Source organism: Choristoneura fumiferana, chromosome 13 (genome assembly GCF_025370935.1).
Source record: "Choristoneura fumiferana chromosome 13, NRCan_CFum_1, whole genome shotgun sequence".
Classification (NCBI taxonomy): domain Eukaryota; kingdom Metazoa; phylum Arthropoda; class Insecta; order Lepidoptera; family Tortricidae; genus Choristoneura; species Choristoneura fumiferana.
The window spans coordinates 4,659,041-4,682,075 of record NC_133484.1 but is presented as its reverse complement, the minus strand read 5'-3'; the positions used below and the strand labels follow the sequence as shown (position 1 = coordinate 4,682,075).

Here is a 23,035-nt window from a genome sequence, read left to right as displayed (position 1 = left end):
GGGTTGCGCCGTATTGCCGTGTGCAAGGAGGTGGACAAGCCTAGGCAACGCTGGCCGGAAACCTCTGATGCCATGCGGTATTCTTTCATTGTCATCTTGTCGTGTCTGTCACATATAACAAATCATTCCGCTTGACAATCATAATAAAGAAGTTATCCTCAATAATCTACTAGGATTGAGTGATACTAAAGACAACGACGTGCACTGCCTTCAAAACCACCATCGCAAACCCGTGGCCAGTCAGGAGGTCGGCGGCGAACTTGGGTAAGTCCACCTTCCTTCGCCAACTTGGCACGGGCCGCACCATTTGGTCCTATTCGAACCGGTGTACAACCAGAGACCTTACATTGCGCTATCGTTCATAATTATGTACATAACCATTTAGTACAGTCAGTCATAAAAAATAGTGCACGTCATAGTTTTATCGCGACATCGTTTTTTTTTGCGTAAATATAGCAAAGTTACTGCTCTCATCCCGCTTCGTTTTATTCATTGTTTCATAGTTATAAAGTGTATTTACTTGTAATATAATCATCAGAAATTTGATCGATTTTTTTTTTGACATTTCGACATTTTTAATTGTTTTTCGGCATTCGATCAAATTTCAAATATGGACGCGGCAAAGAAATTAAATATAGCTATTGCTAAAAAAGAAGCAATATTTGCCCAGATGAATAGTTTATATGAAATCTCAAAAAGAGTTATTTTTTCAGAGAAGAAAAGTATTCAGGAGTTTTTAGCTAAAACTTGTAACCTGGAAAAATTATATGCTCTATTCAACGACATTTGTGATGAAGCAAACGCCTTAGAAATGGAAATAAATCCAAAATTCGTGCCAAATTTTTCCACATGGTCGGCATTTGAAACAATTTTCTCTTACGTCACATACGTGCGATCCAACGCACTGGCGCAGTGCAATGCGTCTAATGTGGAGGCAAAGGCTACAGACCCTAAGAGTGCTGACTTACGCATTAAGTTGCCACCCATAGAGATACCAAGCTTTAACGGGCAACCCGAAAGTTGGAGCCTATTTTATGAGTCTTTTAAATTAACATTCAGGACAACCCGCAGCTGAGTGACGCTCAACGGATACATTACCTCGTGGGTAAGCTAAGCGGCACAGCACTTGCAGTGTTTGCGGGTATTGTACCTAACGCTGAAAATTATCCGCAAATATGGAAGGCTCTTGTTACTAAGTACCAGGACAAGAGGGCTTTGGGTACAATGTATCTAAATAAAATTTTGAATCTGAAGCAAGTTTCCAATACGGCTGTTCAACTGAACGAATTCATCGAACGTTTTTCGGCATCCATTAGTGCTTTGAAGCAGCTCGATATAGCTGACTTGGCGGATTTTATTTTTATGCATTTTGCGCAAAACGGTTAGATCCGCAATTGGTTCAGGCATTTGAACTTCATGTTCGAGACAACGATATGCCACGTTGTTCCGACTTAGTGGAGTATATAAGGCATCAGGTTAAAGTATTAGAACGTACTACCACGGTCACATCGCGTTCGGCTGCCTATAGTAGCGCTGCTAGTACGTCACAATCGAATAATTTTCATAATAAATCACGGATCCATTTTCAAAATTCGACTTCACACGCATTTGCCGTAACTAACAGTGAGTTAAGTTTGAACTCCAAGTGTTTAGTATGCAACGGTACTAATCATTTTAACATGTATGAATGTCCGCAATTTAAAGCCATGCCAGTTAAGGTGAGGTACGACTACGTAAAAAATAATAAATATTGTACAAATTGCTTAAGTTACAAGCACACTAATTCTCGCTGTAATTCATCATCGCGGTGCAAGTTATGCAACCAAAAGCATCACTCATTGATACATTTTGACTCGGTCAAAAATAACGATTCTTTAACTGCTGTTAATATAGGAGAGCCTTTGCTGTCAGCGCAGTCGTCTTCGTTGCAGCCATCCGCTGCCGTACTGCCCTGCGTGCAGTCACCTGTAACTCAGTCGCCCTGCGTGCAACAGTCTTCCATGCAACCGCCCTGCGTGCAGCCAACGTGCGGACACCTGCAATTGCCGCAACTGCTGCCACAGCAACCTCCTCTAGCCCAGCCGCGCCCGCCGGCAGGCCCAGCCTTCGCTGGTGATTCTGTCACATATACCTGCCAGACGCAGTCAGCTACGCAAGGGAGTGAAGTTGTTTTATCAACTGCAAAGGTTCATGCCATAACGAATGAGGGCTACCCCTTAATTATAAGATGTATACTGGATAGCGCATCTCAAAATCATTTGATTACAACCGCATGCTGTAAGAAGCTCAAATTAAATATTAACATGCTGATGCATTCAACTATTAGAACTGTGGGCTCATTAGCCACAAATGTTCGAGGTTATGTCTCACTTAAGATCAAATCGCGCTTTTCGGATGATACTTATGATCTGCAGTTACTTGTTGTGGATACCATTACTGAAAAGTTACCCATGACTTTAATAGACACCTCAAAAATGAGACACTTAACTGGGTTACTATTAGCTGATGACAGTTGGTACATTCCAGGAAACATAGAAGTCATATTAGGGGCACAGCTGTTCCCGCACCTGCTACTTGGTGGCCGCGTGTCTCCTGCTTCTGAAGATACCATATCCGTAATTCCCGCACCTCCTGCTCTCGAAACTACGCTTGGCTACGTCATCATGGGCAGACTGCCTACTGTTTCTGCCATGCAAGACACAGCCTGGTCCTTCGGTCCTATTACTAATGATGAGTTAAATAACAATTTAAAACAGTTTTGGGAGCTCGAGGAGTTGCCGCAGAAAGAGCTTAACAGCCCTGAAGATTTCCAGTGTGAAGAGTTGTATCGTACTTCCACTTGTCGGGATTCTGACGGCAGATATTTGGTGGCACTGCCATTTAAAAGAGATCCAGCAATATTGGGTAATTCTTTTACAGTTGCTAAGCGCAGACTTATGTCTTTAGAAAATAAATTTAGATTAAATCCAGATTTGCGCAACGCTTACAATGACGTCATCAAGGATTATATAGTAAAGGGTTATTTATCAGAATTGACTAATCCAGCCATACATGATGGTTACTTCATACCGCATCATGCTGTCATTCGCCTTGATAAGACGACAACTAAAACGCGCGTAGTATTGGACGCTAGCGCCAAAACTGACACAGATGTGTCGCTTAACGACTGCTTGCATATTGGTCCGAACCTTCAGGCAGATCTTTTTACACTCCTGCTAAACTTTCGTTTATTTGAGATTGCAATTTCTGCAGACATTCAACAAATGTATTTACGCATTCTGGTGATTGAAGATCATAGAAAGTTTCAGAAGATCTTATTCAGATTCAGTGAAGAAGAACCTATTCGCGTTTTTCACTTCAATTCGGTCGCATTCGGCCTTCGCTCAAGCCCATATTTGGCTATGCGTACTGTGCGCCAATTAGCAGACGACGAACGCGAACGCTTTCCTCAAGCGGCTAATATTGCTGCTCGGGAGCTTTATATGGACGATTTGACCACATCAGTTGCCACGTTAGAGGAAGGAATACGGCTTTCCAAGGAACTGATAAAAATGTTCAATGCGGGAGGATTTAAATTGGTAAAATGGGCTAGTAATTCCGCAAAGATGTTGGCCAACGTTCCTGAATCTTATCGAGCGGCTATTGAATTTAGTGACAGCGATAATTTAAAGGTGCTTGGTCTAAAATGGCTTCCAGTTGCTGACATATTTACATTTTCGACTTCTGCACCCGACAAAGGATGTTCAAAGCGTGCTATACTTTCTACGGTCGCTCGTTTGTTTGACATTCTAGGTTTAGTAGCACCAGTGATACTCTGTGCAAAGTTATTGATTCAGGAGTTATGGCTTGCTAAAGTAGGATGGGATGATGAACCTTCCGAATCAATTGTGAATCGATTCACCCAAATTAAGGACGAATTGCCTCTTTTAGAAAGATTAAGAATACCTCGCCATTTGAGTGTTACAAAAGGTTGCAAAGTTAATTTATTGGCATTCGGTGATGCCAGTGAAAAGGCTTATGGCTGCGTCATATATCTACATGTAACGCAATCAAATGGGGATGTGGATATCAACATTGTAGCGGCTAAGTCAAGAGTTGCTCCGCTTAAAACCATATCATTAGCTCGACTTGAGTTATGTGCGGCTCTTCTGCTTTCTGAGTTATTGAAACACGTTCATAATTCTTACAATGATCGCTATAAAATCGATAACGTCTTTGCGTTTTCAGACTCAACGATCGCGTTATCGTGGATTCATTCCTCACCGCACCGCTGGCAACAATTTGTTGCAAATAGGGTTAACAAGATCCACGAGAATATCTCACCTGATCGCTTTTTTCACATCAATGGTGGTGAGAACCCTAGCGATTGTGTATCTCGAGGTTTACTACCGTCGCAAATAATAGACCATCCGCTGTGGTGGCGAGGCCCTTCGTGGGCATTGTGTCCAATTGAAGAATGGCCCGTTAAACCTTTCACCCCATCAAAAGGAGAAGACATGCCGGAACTTAAAGGAACTGTGACTTTCGCTGCAACTTCATCTGAAGTGACATCACCGCTGTACGAGCTTACGTTAAGAGTTTCGTCCTGGCATAAGTTATTGCGAATTATCGTATATGTTCTACGTTTTCTGAAGAAACTTCCTCGATCGACGCGTATCCAAACGTCGGATCTGAACATTGCTGAGAATGCTTTACTTTGCAGCGTACAGAAGAAACACTTTGGAGTAATTATAGAGTCTGTACAAAAGGGAAAATTACTCTCTCCGGCTTTGAGAAAATTAAATATCTTCTTAGATGGAGATCTACTTCGAGTGGGAGGACGCTTAAATAATGCAGACATCCCTTATGAAAATCGACATCCCATTCTTCTCCCACATCGAGATCACGTGGTTGATTTAATTATAGATTATCTGCATCGGACTAATTGTCATACCCGCGGATCGCTGCTTATGTCATTGCTCAGACAGCGCTATTGGATTTTGGCAGCTCGTAGTGTCATTCGTCAGAGGACGCGCAAATGCAATTTCTGTTTTAAATGCGCACCTTCGAACCCTGCTCCTGTTATGGCGGATCTTCCTCCGTCTCGCGTACAAGAAGCCAAAGCTTTTACTCATACAGGGTTGGATTACGCTGGTCCTTTTAACGTAACCCTGGCTCGTCATCGCGGTATTCGGAGTCAGAAGGCCTACATCTGTTTATTCGTCTGTTTAGTGACAAAAGCCATACATATTGAGCTAGTCTCAGAGTTGAGCACCGATGCATTTCTGGATGCATTTAAACGCTTCATAGCCAGACGTGGAGCAATTTCTTGTCTCTATTCTGACAATGCCACTAACTTCATAGGTGCAAAACGACAGTTAGGAGAACTGTACGACTTCCTTAGTTCTAGGGAGTTACAAGATAACTTTCAAACTGAGTTAAATATTCATAGAATCAGCTGGCAAATGATTCCCCCTCGCGCTCCGCATTTCGGAGGCTTATGGGAGTCCAATATTAAGGCCATGAAATCTCATTTGTATCGCGTGATTGGTGTGCAAATTTTATGCTATGAGGAGATGTTGACTGTTTTAACACAGATTGAATCATTGTTGAATTCAAGGCCTCTATGTGTTTTATCGGATGAGCCTGAGCCAACAGCGTTGACTCCAGCGCATTTTCTGATGTCAACGCCGATTCAACATTTACCTGCGTACCCTATAGATACCGACAGAAGTAATTTGCGTGACCGAAAACAACTGCTAGATCAGTTAGTACAGTCGTATTGGAAACGATGGCATCTGGATTACCTACACACGCTGCAAGTTAAGCAGAAATGGAACACGCCAGCATTGCCTGTGGCTGTTGGTACTGTGGTACTCGTGCACCAGGATGATTTACCTCCGCTTCGCTGGCCCTTGGGGGTGATACAGGAGGTTTTCCCGGGTAAAGACGGTATCATTAGGGTTGCGTCGGTCCGCACCCAAAATGGGGGCATATTTAGACGCCCTGTTATAAAACTGTGTCCTTTGCCGACACAGTGAATACTTCATTTTATCGCATTCAATTGGCCCAATAAGTTTGCCAAGTTATGTTACAAGTTATGTGTTCGCTTTTCGTTTTCTTCTGGCGTTTAGTATATTAGTTTTATTTAGTATCGCATCTTAGTTACATATGTGAGTTATTCATATTAGTTACAGTCATCACATATATATCATTCTTCTGGCACAACGTAAGGTCCTTGATTGTTGAAAACCACAGGTTCTCAAGGCCGGGAGAATGGTTGCGCCGTATTGCCGTGTGCAAGGAGGTGGACAAGCCTAGGCAACGCTGGCCGGAAACCTCTGATGCCATGCGGTATTCTTTCATTGTCATCTTGTCGTCTGTCTGTCACATATAAACAAATCATTCCGCTTGACAATCATAATAAAGAAGTTATCCTCAATAATCTTGAGATCTTGGATTGAGTGATAATACAGACAACGACGTGCACTGCTTTCAAAACCATCATCGCAAACCCGTGGCCAGTCAGAAGGTCGGCGGCGAACTTGGGTAAGTCCACCTTCCTTCGCCAATTTGGCACGGGCCGCACCAATGATAATAGGTTAATTTGTTGTGATTGAACTTGAAAAGAGCTGATGATCTTCAAATGGCTGCAGAAGGGCCTTGAGCAATGCTCGGACACCCTAACATGGTTATTTTGGCCCTGAGGGGCTACTACAAAATTCGAAAATCAAAGTTCGTATCGTGCCGTCCCTCTCACTCTTGTTTTAAATAACATAAATAAATAACATAAGCGTCAGCGGGACGGCAAGACACGAAGTTCGAACTTAGTACTTCGTAGTACTGGGCCTGATTAAAAACAATCATCAGCATCATGCAGACACGTCTCCGTTGCATGCAACTGCAAAATTTGGTCAGTGCAAAGTACTGGGAAAAAATCCCAGAGTTCGAAATATAAACAAAGGGGTGCGGCCAGCTGGCAATAGCTTTGCTTAGGCAGACAACTCTCCATAACTTGCTCCTGCGTATTTGGTCAGTGCGGACTACAGATAATTATTTCCCACTTGTTCACAATGCAAAGAAGTGTTAAAAAAAAATCCATTGACCAAATTATTCGTAACTTATGGCCGCAGCGCAGCAGGGTTACTACGAAACTCGAAGTTCGTATCGTACCGTCCCTCTCGCTCTCTTTTAAATAGTATAAGTGTCAGAGCGACCGCACGACACGAACTTCGAGTTTCGAGTTTCGTACTAGCCCTGCTGGTGCGAACTACTGGCACAGAATATATAATAGTACCTACTGGGATTCTTTCCCCCATTAACACTTTTCAAAAGTTCAATTTTTTCAGTGGTAAACATTTCTGTTCCTTTTTTCTTAAAATTTCCTTATGATTATGAACATGAGATAGGGCATCCAATAAGCAATTTAGAGCTTGACCAGCGTTTCTTGGAACTGTAAACGGAAAGAGGCACTGGATATACGTATTGGTCAGAAACAAACTACTAATCAATACTTTATTTTGTTAGGTTGCATCTTGGACACTTGTCTGATTTGATAACCGAAGCTAATTGTAAAATATGCCTTGAAGGCAATCGTAGTATAGTATAGTTAGGTTATTTACTATTTGCAGTTTAAAGCGGTGAGGTTTTACGGGTTTTTGTTTACTTCCATACTTTCAGATTTTAAAAAATCACAGTTGCTTTGGGGAAGTTTGTTTCACAATCTTGTTATTTTATTATTTTTAACTTAGAGAACTCATACAGCCACCAAAGTACAGTATGTTAGTATAGCTAACGCGGAAAAAGAGTGTAAATGAGTCCATTGATAGGTGAACACTGTAGTATGACCAAAAAATAACGGAATAAAATATAATTGAAGTGCTACCCTATTTTAATAACACTAAAGAGTCTCTATAGTAACAAATATTTTTTATTACTGTTGAATTTTATAAAAATGCTGTGCCATTCATGCAGCGATTTTTTGTCGCACCCACAACCAATGGACTACTCTAATCGGCACCTATGTAAAACACCTGCCTCTTTTGATCTGCGGCAGTTGAAAAGGGACAAATGCTTTTCTCCCGAATCCTGATAGCTTATTTGGCATTGACATAAATACTGTTTAGTTTCCCTAAAATTAAGTTTGTTATGTAAGCGATAAGTGAGGCGAGCTGTTGTTTCTTATTTATTACGTAAGGGTTAGGAAAGGTATTCATTAAATGTCTGCACGGTTTCCTGCACTAGTGTGAGTATTTTGTGCATTCACAATGTTGTTACTATTATTTTTATTTTACAGTTTCTTGTGTTGGGACTAAACATCTTTCATTATCGTAGTACACTGTACACTTAATATTGTGTACATACTTTTTTTAAGAAAAAAATGTTGATAACACTGGATGTCACAATTAAAATTAAGATATAAGATCATTCCATTTGTCTTTCCTTAGTTTCAATTATTCGGATTTGATAGTACTATAAGTATTTTATCAAAAAATAATCCTGCTGTTTTATAGCTTCAATAAAGTTTTAAAATTTCACAACTTTGTTTTGTTATAATATTATTATTATTATTATTATTATTTAGAAGCCTGTAGATGTGTCCCACTGCTGGGCAAAGGCCTCCCCCCATGTCCTCCACTCTACCCTTTCTTGGGCGATCTCTGATTTGTTATAATAATTATCTAAATACCTTATATCGGGGATTTCTAAAACGGCTCCAACGATTTCGATGAAGCTCAGTCTTATCTCTGGGAAAACGCTTATTAAGAGTTTTAGCCCGAGCAAAGCTCGGTCGCTCAGGTACTTACACTAAAATAACATGAAGTACAAAAAAAGGTTATCCAACTTCAAATGTAGGTATGTACAGTCAACAGCACCAATATTTGACACAACAAGCGTGCATAAATATCGGATACTACTCTATTTTTAGGACCGGAAGGACGTGTCAGATATTTTTGCACGTTCCGCTGTTACAGATATTAATGCTGGTGCTGGTGGTGGTGCTGGTGCTGGTGGTACTTAGTAGTAAGTATAATTTAATACTATGTTTGCTTGTTGCGCTGCGCTTCCACCATCAACATCTATGTATATACTGCACGTTTCTTATATCAAAACGGCGTACAAAATTAGTTCACAGCGCGGTTTGTGAACGTCGGGTGACAAGCAAGAGTTACTAACTGCAAAAAATGATTAGTGGAGATTCAACCTTACGATGCTATGCATAAGTTTGACTATCCCTCTTGATTTTAAGTGGAAATTGGTGACTTTTGCTTGTCATCCGACGGTTTCACTATAGTTTGTTGAGGTCCGTGACAGAGGGGCTACTACGAAACTCGCAAATCGAAGTATAGTATTCAAACACAGCAGCAGTTCAGTAGCCTTTTGAGACAGCCATACGTCAAATTCAGAATAATACACTCATTGTTGCTAGGAAACGATCATGAAACTTCAAAAGCGAACCTTTAATACTTTCGTTGGTTTTTATTTTTTTCAGTATGTTGCACCAATTATAATCAATTGATTTTTCGTATGGTAGTAGCTAATACTATTTGCAATTTATATGTTTTTTTTTTATAATTGTACCTCCAAAAATACTTCTTAAATAAAGCTGTCAAAAAATGTTTTCCTGCTTACGTATTATAATAAAATTGTAAGGTATACTCCCACTAAAACTACATAGCTGCGATTCTGTTTAGATGCTTTAGCTGCTATGGATTAGGAGAAAAACGAGTTTGAAAAAAATGTTAAGAAAATACATTTTTAACATTATCTCTGTGACAGTTCAAGATAGAGGGCTGAAAGTTGGAGTGATTACTAGTTATGAGGCGACAAACAATTGACATTTACCAATTCACCTTTTCTTCACAGGGGCCACATGTCCTTCCTTAGTATCTTAAAAGTATCTACAGAAAACAATATAACTTTTTTTGAAGTTTTTTTTACCATGGTCAACCCCTATCTCACCGGATGTTAAGTCCAGATGAGGCCAAAGGTGTATCTCACTGGTTTAGTAACAGCCTATTCACTCTAGCCTTGAAGAGCCCTAGATTGTATTTATCCGGAAATACACACGACGGGAGCGAAGTCTTGAAAAAAAACTAGTTAATTATTGTAATAATTTAATGCCTATGGTCCTAGAGTTCGTCCTTGGGCGGCGCCGGCTCGGGCGCGGCCAGGTGCTCGGCGACGAGCGACACGAGCGAGTCGAGCGGCCGCGCGCCGTGCTCCACGCTCACTATCTTCTTCTGTTTGTACAGGATCAGGGTTGGCAGACCGTTTATCTGAGGGAAAGGATTGTGTCACTGAAAATGACCATCAGACAACCAGTGGCCCATTTCACGAAGCTACAAGTTACAATTTACAAGCGTCTTTTTTCAATGCATACTGTTGAACAAGGACTCAAGTCCACGCACGTAAAAAGAGGTCTGGGTGGCTAGTGGAGAGGATACGTTTGCGCATCTCTCAACTAACAAGCCAATGGCGTGACGGCCGCGCGCGCTCCTACGCCCCCTCCCGCGTCCCCCACTGCCCCGCCGCCAATTTGGTCCGTACTTCGCTCACTGCAGGTATATCGCCAGGAGCTCTTTTTACGTGCGTTGATTTGTAGCGCTTATAAATTGTAACTTGTGGCTTCGTGAAATAGGGCATAGGATGGAGTGACTCCGTTACTTTGTCAAATGACCAGTAGGGGAGAGTGGGCAACCATGCCTGTCGCTTATCTTGACTTGCCTATGAGTCCTTGAAGTGAGTGTAAAATGCAGCCGTCCATAAAATAAATTCTCAAACAATGTGAGGAAATGTTTCATCCATCCATCCGTCCATCCATCCGTCCATGCATCCATCCACCCATCCATCCAACCATCCCATCCATCTATCTATCCATCCATCCATCCATGCATCGCATCGCATCGCAATATCGCAAATACTTACAGAGTAGTGGTGGTTGGCTGTTTGTAATTTTTCTTTGTCAGTTTTATGTAAGTAAAGTAAGCAAATTTTAAAAGCTAGAGCAGCGGACAATAATGGATTTTCATACATACTTCATGGCCTAGGCCAAGAAGTTATGTAGGGAGCCATAAATGAGACAGTTCATGTCTCCATTTCGTGACATTAACGCATACATTTCCGAGCATGTTTGAAAAAAAATTTTTGTAAAAAAGTTAGGTACACATTCTAACAGAACAGTGCAAATAAATGTTCATTAGTACCTTTCATTTTTCACTTATTTCTATTCCTATCACAACTATTTAGAATTGACTAGTGTTATTTAAATTATTCATACAAATATAACATAATATATTTAAAAAAAAACTTCATGATTTTCATTGTCCGATTGCTTTGGCTTTTAAATGGACAACCTACATCCAACAAATACAAAAAAAAGGAGCGTATCACTTTGTCACTGGCACAATCATCCGTTCTACATCCATATCCGGATATGTATATTGCGATAAAAAATAAGAGCGTGAGAATTTAAAAAGATTATTACCTTCTCTGTCTCGCAGATGGGCTTGGACCTGACGCAGTCCACGTCAGCGATGAGCACGCGACTCTCGTTCTGGTACTTCTCGCCCAGTTTCAGCCACAGCGGGCCCAGCTGCATGCAGTGTGCACACCTGACACACACACATAAATGTATACATATTATCATCATCATCTCTGTCTATTTAAATCAGTAGGTACGCAAACGCGGGGCCAGTGTCGATTGGGAACTTCGCACACACAACTGAATTTCTTCCCTCATCATCATATCAGCCATAGGACGTCCACTGTTGGACATTGGCCTCCCCCATAGACCTCCAGTTGCCTCGGTTGGAATCGGCTTGTATCCACCGTGAACCCGCGACTTTAACCACCTGGTTAAACCCACCACCAAAGAGATGGACGGATGAGGTGCTGCGCTTGCCGATCCGTGGTCTCCACTCGAGAACCTTTCGGCTCTAACGGCCATCTGCTCCCTATTTGTTGTTTCTTCCCTGCTCATGGAAAATTTCAAAATTTGAAACTTGAAACTTAATTCGCACAAAAAATTTGAAAAACTCAGAAGTGGGAGCCCAGGCTCGAACCCATGGCACTCTGCTCGAGAGGCTTTTTGCTCAGCAAAAATATTGTAACGACTCTTAGCGCCATCTAGTGAGTAAATATAGAAACTCGAACATCCTGCATCGCGCCATCGAAGTTTCTCAACTCGGACGCTCTTCTCTTCCTTCGGACTTCGGTCCCCAGGCATAACATCTGCCTGGAGAGTGATCTCTCTATTGTAGACTCTCCCCGCCATGTTTTAACATATAGGGTAAATCGTCACTTACTGGTTCCCTTATAAGTTATAATATAACGTACAATCGGTGCCCTGACATAGGTATCCATTTTTCTGTGCAACTAGTATGAAAAAGTGGATAAATGAGTTAAGAAACCGACCGTACCTATTTAAGTCAAGTCCGCCGTGTAGAGGTGCGGGCTGAAAATCAGCGCGGTGAAGAAATTAACCTTTTGCCACATAGCTCAGCATAGTGTACCTTCTCACTAATATGTGTGTTTTTTTTAATGGACAATAAATGTTTTTTCTTTCTTTCTTATACTAAAATGAATTCTATTTATCAGTGAGAATTAATTTTAGTATAAGGTGGCCAGTTATTGAAGGGTGGCCAGTAATTGACACCATATACTAAGAATTAACTCTGCTTATAGGTGACTGCAATTTATGACACGTTATACCTACTAAAAATTAACTCTGCTTATAGGTGACTAGAATTTATGACACCTTATACCTACTAAAAATTAACTCTGCTTATAGGTGAATAGAATTCATTTTTAGTGTAAGGTGGCCAGTAATCAACGATTTACCCTACGTACAGATATACTCTTACCAGGGTGCAAAATAGTTGACAAACACGAGATCCTTCTCCATGAACGTCTCGAAGGTCTCCTCGGAGATGCGCGCGACGGGAAGCGCTTTCTTCTTCTTCATGAACTTCTCAGGGTCGTGGTTCTCCGCCAACAGCATCTTCTCCACGTACGCTTTGAGATCTTCTAACGTCTCAGCGTTTGCGACGCCCATCTTTAAAGAATAAAAGGATTATAATGACACCGCCAACCGATAAATGTTTTCTGAGAGGCAGAATATCGCTACATAACTTTAGTACCGCGATGCCTGTTAGATAGTTCATCACTATTTAAAAAAATGCTCGTCGTTACTTTCAACAAATCTCGTTACTCAAATCAATACGCCAGTAAAATAGACCCTTAATAGTAGATTATTGTCGAGGCCTGGAAGTAGCCAATTGCTGGCTGAGTATGAGTATTAAACGGACGAGCCTGCGAGTCCGTTTAACTAATACGAAGCCAGCAATTGCTATTCCAGCCGAGACTAATATAAAGCTTTTCTCAAAAATCATGAATAATTCTGAAATAGACTAAACTTTTCCTCAAAATATATCATAACATTTAATTTTATTCCAATTATTTTTTCTTATGCTTTCCCGCCTTTTTTCATTAAAAATGAACTGCAGGTGTATTTTTCCACCGAAAACACCACAAGCTGTTTCAGACCCAATAAAAAAGTCCGAAGTTCCAACAAAATATCTGATACCGCCCATTAGATTTGGCTGTATACGACTTATGCCAACATTTCCATGGCCAAAAAGGCTAGAAAAAAAAGTGACTGATTGCAGGCGCGCTAATTCATTATTGTCGAGCTGGCGCGCCTGCAATCTTTTTAACTTTTTAATTTTTCGCTGACCATAAACTATGCACTTCACCTTCTGATATGTAAAGAATAATGTCAACTTTGACGGACATTTTTGAGAAAAATAATACTCATAAACTTCACTCTTTTACAAGTAGTAGATTTTTATGATTGGTTTTTTTGGAGTCTTTTTGTATTTTATATTTTAACTCCAAATTTGTTACTTTTACGGGTATCCCGTGAAAGCATATCGAAAATACAAACTGAGACATGGATCCACAGAAAAACCAGAAAAAGAGACCAGCACTGGGAATCGAACCCAAGTCCTCAGCATTCCCAGTGCTGCGTGCTTTAACCCCTACACCACTGCTGGACAGGAATCTAGACACGAATTTTTCCTATGCATACATATCTCAGGTTGCTTATTTCTACTTTGCTACTTAAGCAGCAGCACTACCCAGCAGGCACCAGCAGGGACCCTATCACTGAGACTCCGCTGTCTGTCTGTCTGTGTCCGTCTGTCACAGGGCTCTATCTCTTAAGCCGTAAAAGTTAGACACTTGAAATTTTCACAGATTATGTATTACTGTGGTCGCTATAACAACAAATACTAAAAATAAAGTAAAGTTACAAATTAGAGGGGGTCGTCATACAAGAAAAGTGTTTTTTTCAGCGTTTTTTGGTTGCTAGACGTTATTAGCTGTTGCTAAGGCGACCGAGTAGCCTAGCAACGACTAGCTATTTCGGTTGAATATTTACCTTTTAAGTTTGCGATTTAAATGATGTTTTATAAAAGCTTCGATAATATAATATAGTCACTGTCTGATTGTGTGGTTTATTCGTTTTTGTGCAAAATCAATAAAGCAATTTATGAACCACAAACCTCAATGAAGCCAACTTTGATAAAGCGCTCGCCAAATCCACGCCGTATAATCACTATGTTTACCTATTGTTTTGCACATTATAAAAATTCATACTAAGTATTTAACACTATTTACAAGGTTTATAATACAGTTTAAAATTTATTCACACTAATAGTCGAGCTTGTTATTATTTAAACTTACAATTCGTCCGTTGACGATCCACAGTAAGTACGGGTACTGTTTGATGTCGAACGTCTTGCAGGTCATCTCGCTGTCTAGACAGTTGACCTTCCCGATCTGGATGTATTCGTTTTGGGCGTACTGCACCGCTAGCTCCGCCCACACTGGCGCCAAACGCTGGGGACAAAGGGTGCGGCTCGAAAGATAACATTTGGTATACTGCTACATTTTAGGCCGCGGCCACATGAAATCGCTCGACGCTCGTTTCTAGTGTCAAATCTGGTCACGTGACATATTTTTTTCCAGCGCTAAAAGCTCCACATTTTCAGCTTTATCGCTGGAAAAAAAACTCTTCAATTTAGGCAAAAACACTGTTATTCATTTTTTTCTTTCACTCCAATTTCTTTTATTTGTACCACTGCCACGATTGCTACTAAATGAGATTAAGAAATCAGCTTCCAAGACCAAGAACATTCCAGCAAGAAGCCATCTTGTCGCTGCTGCTCGACGCGGCGACTTGACGCTACTTCTTTGAGTCGCGGGAAATTCAAAATCACATTCAAAATGGGGTCACGTGACCAGATTTATCGCAGCAATCGAGCGACTGCATGTGGGGGCACCTTTATATAATTAGATTTACTCAAGAGAGTATTTCTCAAAAGTTGTCCCGTCATGAAATTGACAAGAAATCAGTTTGTCAATGAATTATTAACACTAAAGTCAGATCATAAAATATCCAAAATTTCTTGACGTCAGGAAAACGTCACGAAATCTTGTAAGGAAAAAATCGTAATTTTGTAACTACATCGAAACTTTCTATTGGATTCAACAAAAAAGATTATTAAAGAAGAAAGACTTTTTATCACCTTTACCACAAGGTTTTGTATTGGTACATTTAAACAAAATTTTACTTATTTTTGTGTTGAAATAGCGTCAATTGAAATATATTTTGCAGGTGGTAGGACCTTGTGCAAGGTCCGCCCGGATTGCTACCACCATCTTGCTCGTTAATCCTGCCGTGAAGCAGCAGTGCTTGCACTGTTGTTTCGGCGTGGAGAGTAAGACAGCCGGTGAAATTACTGGCACTTGAGGTATCCCATCTTAGGCCTCTAGGTTGGCAACGCATCTGCAATCCCCCTGGTGTTGCAGGTGTCTAGGGGCGGTGGTGATCTCTTACCATCAGGAGACCCACTTGCTCGTTTGCCATCCAAAAGAATAAAAAAATATATAAAATATATATATATATATATATTTATATATATTTTTATAAGTGGACAACTGAAAATTGACAACTTTTGAGAAATAGTCAAGAAGTTAACTTTACAGGATTATGATTATAATTTTATTTAGTATGTATTGGGTTAGGTTTAGGAAGAGACAAGCTTTTTGTTGCCGAAAAAAAGTTTTTTCGTAAGACCTTGGGGCCGATACGGAGGGGGAATGTTAGTTGCGAGGATTCGCAAAAACCAGGAGCGTCTACTTGACGCGCCAATAGGTATGGTACCCTAAGTAAATATATTCTTCGATTTTTCCTTTCTCTTCTTTGTAACTAGTACCTGACATGCCTGGCACCACGGAGCGTAGAACATAACAAAATGCTGTCCCTTGGACACGAATTTTTCGATATTGTGGTCAGTAAGATGCGCCATACCGCTGTAGAATTTTACTTCGCTCTTCGGCAATTTCGAGTCTGGATCCTAAAAAACCAAAACACATAAGTTTAACATTGCTGACTTGACGCTACTTGTAGTGTACAGTCGAAAGCTTAAAATATATCTATACAGCCACAGCGTCAAATATATGTATACATCGACCTTATAGTTAGTGACATAAGGGTGTATAGATATTTTTGACGCCGTGGCGACTCGTGACTTACATATATTTATGCCCTTCACTGTACTTCATGCTTTGTACAGCAATTGTTTTTCTGTGAATGTTTTGTTAATAATAAGATATTTATCATTTTAATGTCCATTGAATGGACACGTTTTTATTTAAACTTGTACCTAAGCTAACAGTGGCCATGTAAATATTTTTACTGGGATACGTCAAAACTTGACCAAAGTTCAGAAGAGGCAAAATAATGGTTTTTGCAACTGATACTCGTAATACAACCATTGAAGATTACTTTGCAAAGAAATAAATGCAAAAATATGAATTTACTAGCTTATGTCTCGCTTATGTCCGCGACTTCGTCTGCGCGGATCTAGATTATCGCACGGTGGCGCCCTATACATACCGGAATAAAAAGTATTCTATGTTGATTTTTGGGGTTCAAACTACCCTATATACCAAATTTCATCAAAATCGGTTCAGTGGTTTCGACGTGAAAGCGTAACAGACAGATATACAGACAGAGTTACTTTCCAATAAATAATATTAGTAGGGATTCTATTCTATCGTAACTCAAAATCTTAGTGCAGATATATATACGCATATATACACGCACACGCACACGCACACACACACGCACACACACACACACACACAAACATCACGCCTGTATTCCCAAATGGGGTAGGCAGAGCACACGAAACGTTACCGCTTTGGAGCCAATGTATACATTTTTCAAAAAATAATGATTAATGACATTGTTTGTAATAAGAACCACGGCACGCGTCATTGTGAATGACTCTACCTATACACTTGGTTGATGACCTGCCTCCTATTTCCCCCTTAAGTTTGTCGCACTACTTACGTAACAGGTAAAACACTGTATTACTTATTAGGGTTCCGTAGCCAAAATGGCAAAAACGGAACCCTTATAGTTTCGCCATGTCTGTCTGTCTGTCTGTCTGTCCGTCCGCGGCTTTGCTCCGGGACTATCAATGCTGGAAAGCTGTAATTTTGCAAGAATATATATGTAAGCTATGCCGACAAAATAGCACAATTAAAAATTAAAAAAAAAAAAAAATTAGAGTAGGTACCTCCCATATACCTAAGTGGGGGTGATTTTTTTTTCTCACCCAACCTTGTAGTGTAGGGTATCGTTGGATAGGTCTTTTAAAACCATTAGGGGCTTGCTAAAACGATTTTTCGATTCAGTGATATGTTTGCAAAATATTCAACTTTAAATTGAACATTTTTATTAATGGCGAATTTGTCCATTATCTACGATACATCTGAGGAATTTATGTACAAAGTAGGATATACCTATTGAGCGCCTTAATAATAATTAAAAACCCGATAAATACCCTATTAATTATTTTAATGTGCGTACCGTTTTGAGACACGCGCGAAAGCGATGCGATTGCTTTATCAGTCTGATAGGGAATCCCTAATTGAAATAGACATTAAATTCTGAGCAGGGCGGCGCCGCTAAATCTGCTTAGTGTTTGCTGGCTGACGTGAAACAGAGTCGTAGCAAGTGTCGCGAGCGAAAACTTAGAAATAACGCAGTAAATTCCGCGTCATCACGATAGGTCTTCAAAACCTTGGTGTAACTTGGATTTCTACCGAGCCGTTTTAAGTTTTTTACATGATGACAGTTTGGCAAAGTTTGTGTATAATAACTGTGACGTATTGTATTCGAAGACATACGTAACTCACACCGCTCTACGGGTCGCCTAACGAAAGTGCTCCAGTGATAGACACTGCAAATCTTCCATGCCAGTGCAATGCTACTGGCCATTACATTCTGGTGCCTTCAGTGTTTGAGTTTGACGCAGTACCGCGTCAAGTGTTATCAAGTGTGGACGTGGCAGTCGATATGGCAGCAACGAGGGAGACGCGAAATTTTGGCGGAAGACATGTCTACGACAGCTGGTTTGTGTACAGGGAGACCCGTGCTGTTGCATCAAGATTTTCTAAGCGAGAATACGTAAGTTTCTTGATGACTTTAATACCTCCGCGGGACTTGTTCACGGTGATATTTTGCTAAATCACATCGACATTCCGATCACATTACAGTTGACCATAATCGAAGTAATTCTAGGGTCACGAATCTAGCGCCATCTAGCGAAATCTAGCGCCATATCTAGTGCAGCCAAATATAGAAACTCATCGCGCCATCTAAGTTTCTCGCCTCGGACGCATAAAGCCCAGGCCGCACTACGGCTAAACCGCGTGACTTGTGAATCAAGTAAACTTAAAACCGCCAGTGCGGCCGCTTGCAGTAGTTTACTTGATTAACAAAGTCACGCGGTTAAAAACCGCGGCGGTTTAGCCGTAGTGCGGCGTAGGCCTAAATAAAACTTCTGAAGCTCGTCCTTTGGACTTCGGTCCCCATGTGTAACATCTGTCTGGAGAGAGATCTCTGTATTGTGACCTCTCCTCACACTAACTATATCGTCGTGATTATGTCTGGAGTGTGGTAATCAAAGTAACGAAAGTTTAAATCATGTTTAAAGTTAAAACAGTTGAAAAGTACGTTTTGATCAGTGGCGTAGCTACCGGAGGGCTAGACGGAGCAGTGACTCTTGACTTACAAACTATAAATGACAAATCTGGAGCAAGGCTCGGAACCGGTTTATAAAATAGCGATAAATACCGGTTTATTTCGGTTTAACTCCGAACTTTCATAAGAACGCGAACGTTTTTAAGAACTTAACTATAACCTAAATAAACCGGTTTATTCGACGTGTGACAACTGGTCGGCAGGCGGCGGGCGGCGACGTTTATCCTGCGCCGGAATAAACCGGTTTTTATTGTTCTAAACCGGTTAATCTGACAAGAACTTTATGGAAATATTCCCTTAAAAACCGGTTTAAAAATAACGGTTTCGCGAACGAAACCAAAATGAAGGTTTTGCGCCAAGTACATGATAACGGTTTGGAAATTTAACCGGTATCCGAGCCTTGATCTGGAACGTCGAATTCGAAACACGACGAATACGAAACAAACGATTTTAAATAGTTTAGTTGGGGCCCTAGTTTATTTTTGCCCCAGGGCCTTTGGTTACCTAGCTGCGCCACTGATTTTGATTAAGGTTTTACTAACCAATCACATTTAAAATAAAACTGAAGGGGTAAATGGTTAGTAAGAGATGTTGAATGTGATTGTCAAGCATCTTAAGCTGGGTCTTCACTGAGCGAGCCTCCTCGCGCGGCAGCCATTTTCGGTGCGATTTTGAGTCCAGGGTCGAATAAAATCATGTGTCATGCGCTTGCCTCGCGCGGCGGCTCGCTCAGTGGAGACTTGGCTTTAGGCAATATGATCATTTTAGTAGCAATGGGGTATAATGACCTCTGTTTTAGTGTTGAACACTTCGCTGAGGAAGAGAGTGAGGGAGGGCAGATCCCGTAGGCCTTTGTACTCCACTGGCAGTAACGAGTTCTTGTGGTAGTACAGCAGAGTAGGGTAGCCTGAAAAGAAGCAACAGTCATATAAAAAAAAGTCTAAACCGCTGAACTGATTCAGATGAAATTCGGTATAGGATAGTTTTTATCCCGAAAAATTTCATAGTTCCCGCGGGATAGTGATAGACGAATTCTACGCGAACGGAACCGCGGGTAACAGGCTATGGTATGACACATAAGCCGGAAACATTATACAGCAGACCATTTTTTTTTTTTATTCGACTGGATGAAAACGAGCAAGTGGGTCTCCTGATGGTAAGAGATCACCACCACCCATAAGCATCTGCAACACCAGGGGTATTGCAGATGCGTTGCCAACCTAGAGGCCTAAGATGGGATGCCTCAAGTGCCAGTAATTTCACCGGCTGTCTTACTCTTTACGCCGAAATACAACAGTGCTAGGACTGCTGCTTCAAGCCAGGATTAGCGAGCAAGATAGCGAGCATATAAGTGAAATGAAATTTTAAACTACTTATTGTTACCTGCATTATCATTACCTGAACAAATTATAAAACATCTTTTGAAACTGCTGCATTGCGATGATTACATGATTTACGATGAGACAAAATCAAAATCAAAAAAAATCAAAATCATTTATTCAGTAAATAGGCCGCAATGGGCACTTTTACACGTCATTTTTTAAACTACCAGCGCTTTCGGAAAGACCATCATTGCCAAGAAGAATGCGCCGCAAGAAACTTGGCAGAAAGTCATTTTTTCAACACAACACAACATAAACATGACAAAGATGTGAAACGGACCTGTCGACACTAACGCCATCTACCGATATTTCGCCGGTCGGAAAACCCTCATTGGCTGACATATTTTTATTTTACACACCTTAGTACCCGAGAAAATCAGTTTTAACTACCCTCCAGGATTATTAAAACAAATCTAAGCAGAACTGCCCAGGTGAAACACAGGTTTTCACTCAGATATTTACTCTGACTAATATAATGAACATCTCAGCTTTGCAATAGAATTAAATTTGGTACCCATATAGAATGAAATGAAGTAAACATATACCTATTTAATGACATAACTGTCAGCTCTCTTGGTTTTTGGTCCATTTTACATACAAAGTTGCCTATGGTCCTTTGTCTTTATAGGGCAATGAGATTCTTGTCTCATAGATCTCAAATGAAACCAAATTTATATTGTACTAGAGTTTACCCGCGCGGCTTCGCAGGCGTAAACTATTCGATCTGGTAGTTACAACTGAAATTCCGGGATTTTACAATTTATATTGTAATCTTCATTGAGGTGTTGTGTTAAGAGCAACTATCCCGTCCGTGGGAATATTGTTGACTACAAATCGTTTTGGGCATTTTTTGTTATTGTTTTCAAAGAAACCGCCACAGTGACACTGACAATCATTAAAATTATTGCCAGTGTAAGAAATTAGTTCCAATGAAATTCCGCAACATTTCGAATAGTCATATATTTCTGGTCATGCTTTAAATACGAACTTTTCCGACAAAATACATTATTCATTACTTCTGTACAAAAACAGTGATAATAAAAAATCACAAAAGGTATACGAACACTGTGTCTTATGCATATCTACAAATCTGCAACTGGAATGTCGAAAACGCCTATGAGCGTCTAATTTAGCTTTCCCTGGATGCCGCTGACGCCGATGGGCGTCTGTTCTGCAGAAGCGTCGGCATCACAGCAAAGTACGTAATCTGCACGGCTACTACGAAACTCGAAACTCGAAGTTCGTATTGTACCACCCTTCTCGCTCTTGTGTTAAATTGTATAATTGTTAGAGGGACCACACAACACGAACTTCGAGTTTCGAGTTTCGTAGTAGCCCTGCTGGCGCGCGGCAATGAATGGGTTAAAGAGCTTTACAGACTGTAATGCAGGATAATGAATAGATTTCTTTTTCCCTGAATGGCAACACTGGCATAGATAATAGATCGCTCGTTTTTGGCTCGAAATTCGAACTTGTGATTTAATTTTGCTTAATATACAAAATGTACACACCCAATATCATATTTTCTCCAGTTTTTCGCGATTCCCAAAGTCAAAAAATCGAATTGCTTTAAAATTCCAGAGAAATAATGAGTTGTTTGGGAGAAACATGTCAAAATGGTGTTGTAGAGTGCCATCCTGCTCTGTTCCTTTTTTTTTGTCCCGTTCTGGCGGTTCACTTTTATATTATAGATAGAAAAAAATAAAATAAAAAGATGGTGTTACATTTGGATGGATTCATACTTAGGTACAGAAAAGTTAAAAGAAACTTAAATTATAACATGTTAGTTAGTTTTTGAGTTTTCAACTTTAAACCATTTATCTTTTTTTTAATTTGTGATGGAACTATGTTAAACTGAGTTACCTGTAATAGCATTATCATGGCATAGACGTGAGTGCCTTGTGCAGTCCACCTGGGCGATGGCAAACCGGGATTCTTTGGTATTTACTAATTCAGCTAACTCAGTCCACATTGGCTGAAAGTTGGTGCAGTGCCGGCACCTGAAAATATTAAGTACATTAAAAAAAACTTGTGCATAATAGTCCTGTCTCTTTATATCCACTTCATTTATTTATTTTTCCGGCTGAAACGCCGTAATGACATACATCAGAAAACTCGAAAAATAAGTTAAAAAAAATGCTAGTAGACTTACCAAGGCGCGTAAAACATAATGAAATTCCCATCCATTTCTTTGATTTGTTGCTCGAAAGTCTCAGCGTCATAGTCATATACGGTGCCATCCTCAGGTGCAACGAAATTTGGCACAAACACCACATAAATCAGGAGCGAAATCACGAAGTTCTTGAGTGCGTACATCTTATTAGTTATTTTTTGCGAGAAGCGTTTAGTTTTTACTTAGATTATGCTACAACTACATTTTTAAATAATCATTTTATCCTAAGCGCTACCTGTAAATTATTTGCTTAACTTAATTAAATACCTACACTACACATTCAGTGCTTTTCAGTGAATTTATGAGCAATCATAGAATTTATACCTGTCGTCTTCGTCTGTCTGTCTGACTGACATGAACTGAACTGACATCACATCA

The 23,035-nt window shown here is 40.4% G+C and overlaps 1 protein-coding gene across 1 annotated transcript; it reads right to left on the bottom strand.

Moving 5' to 3' along the window:
- Positions 1-10,080: 10,080 nt before the first annotated feature.
- On the bottom strand, positions 10,081-23,023 carry LOC141433928 (thioredoxin domain-containing protein 5 homolog). Its single transcript, XM_074096078.1, has 8 exons — positions 22,637-23,023; positions 22,348-22,484; positions 19,891-20,009; positions 16,263-16,403; positions 14,728-14,883; positions 12,846-13,036; positions 11,468-11,594; positions 10,081-10,259 (listed from the first exon to the last, which is right to left on the bottom strand). The coding sequence occupies exons 1-8, from the start codon at positions 22,798-22,800 to the stop codon at positions 10,113-10,115; spliced, it is 1,182 nt and encodes a 393-aa protein (XP_073952179.1). The 5' UTR covers positions 22,801-23,023; the 3' UTR covers positions 10,081-10,112.
- Between the last annotated feature and the right edge of the window lie 12 nt (positions 23,024-23,035).

Coding starts and splice junctions, on each gene's coding strand:
- LOC141433928 (XM_074096078.1), bottom strand. CDS start 22,800: ATGTACGCACTCAAGAACTTCGTGATTTCGCTCCTGATTTATGTGGTG. Junction 14,884..16,262: donor CGTGGTGCCAGGCATGTCAG/GTACTAGTTACA, acceptor CTTTGTCCCCAG/CGTTTGGCGCCAGTGTGGGC. Junction 13,037..14,727: donor GGATCGTCAACGGACGAATT/GTAAGTTTAAAT, acceptor TATTCTTTAAAG/ATGGGCGTCGCAAACGCTGA.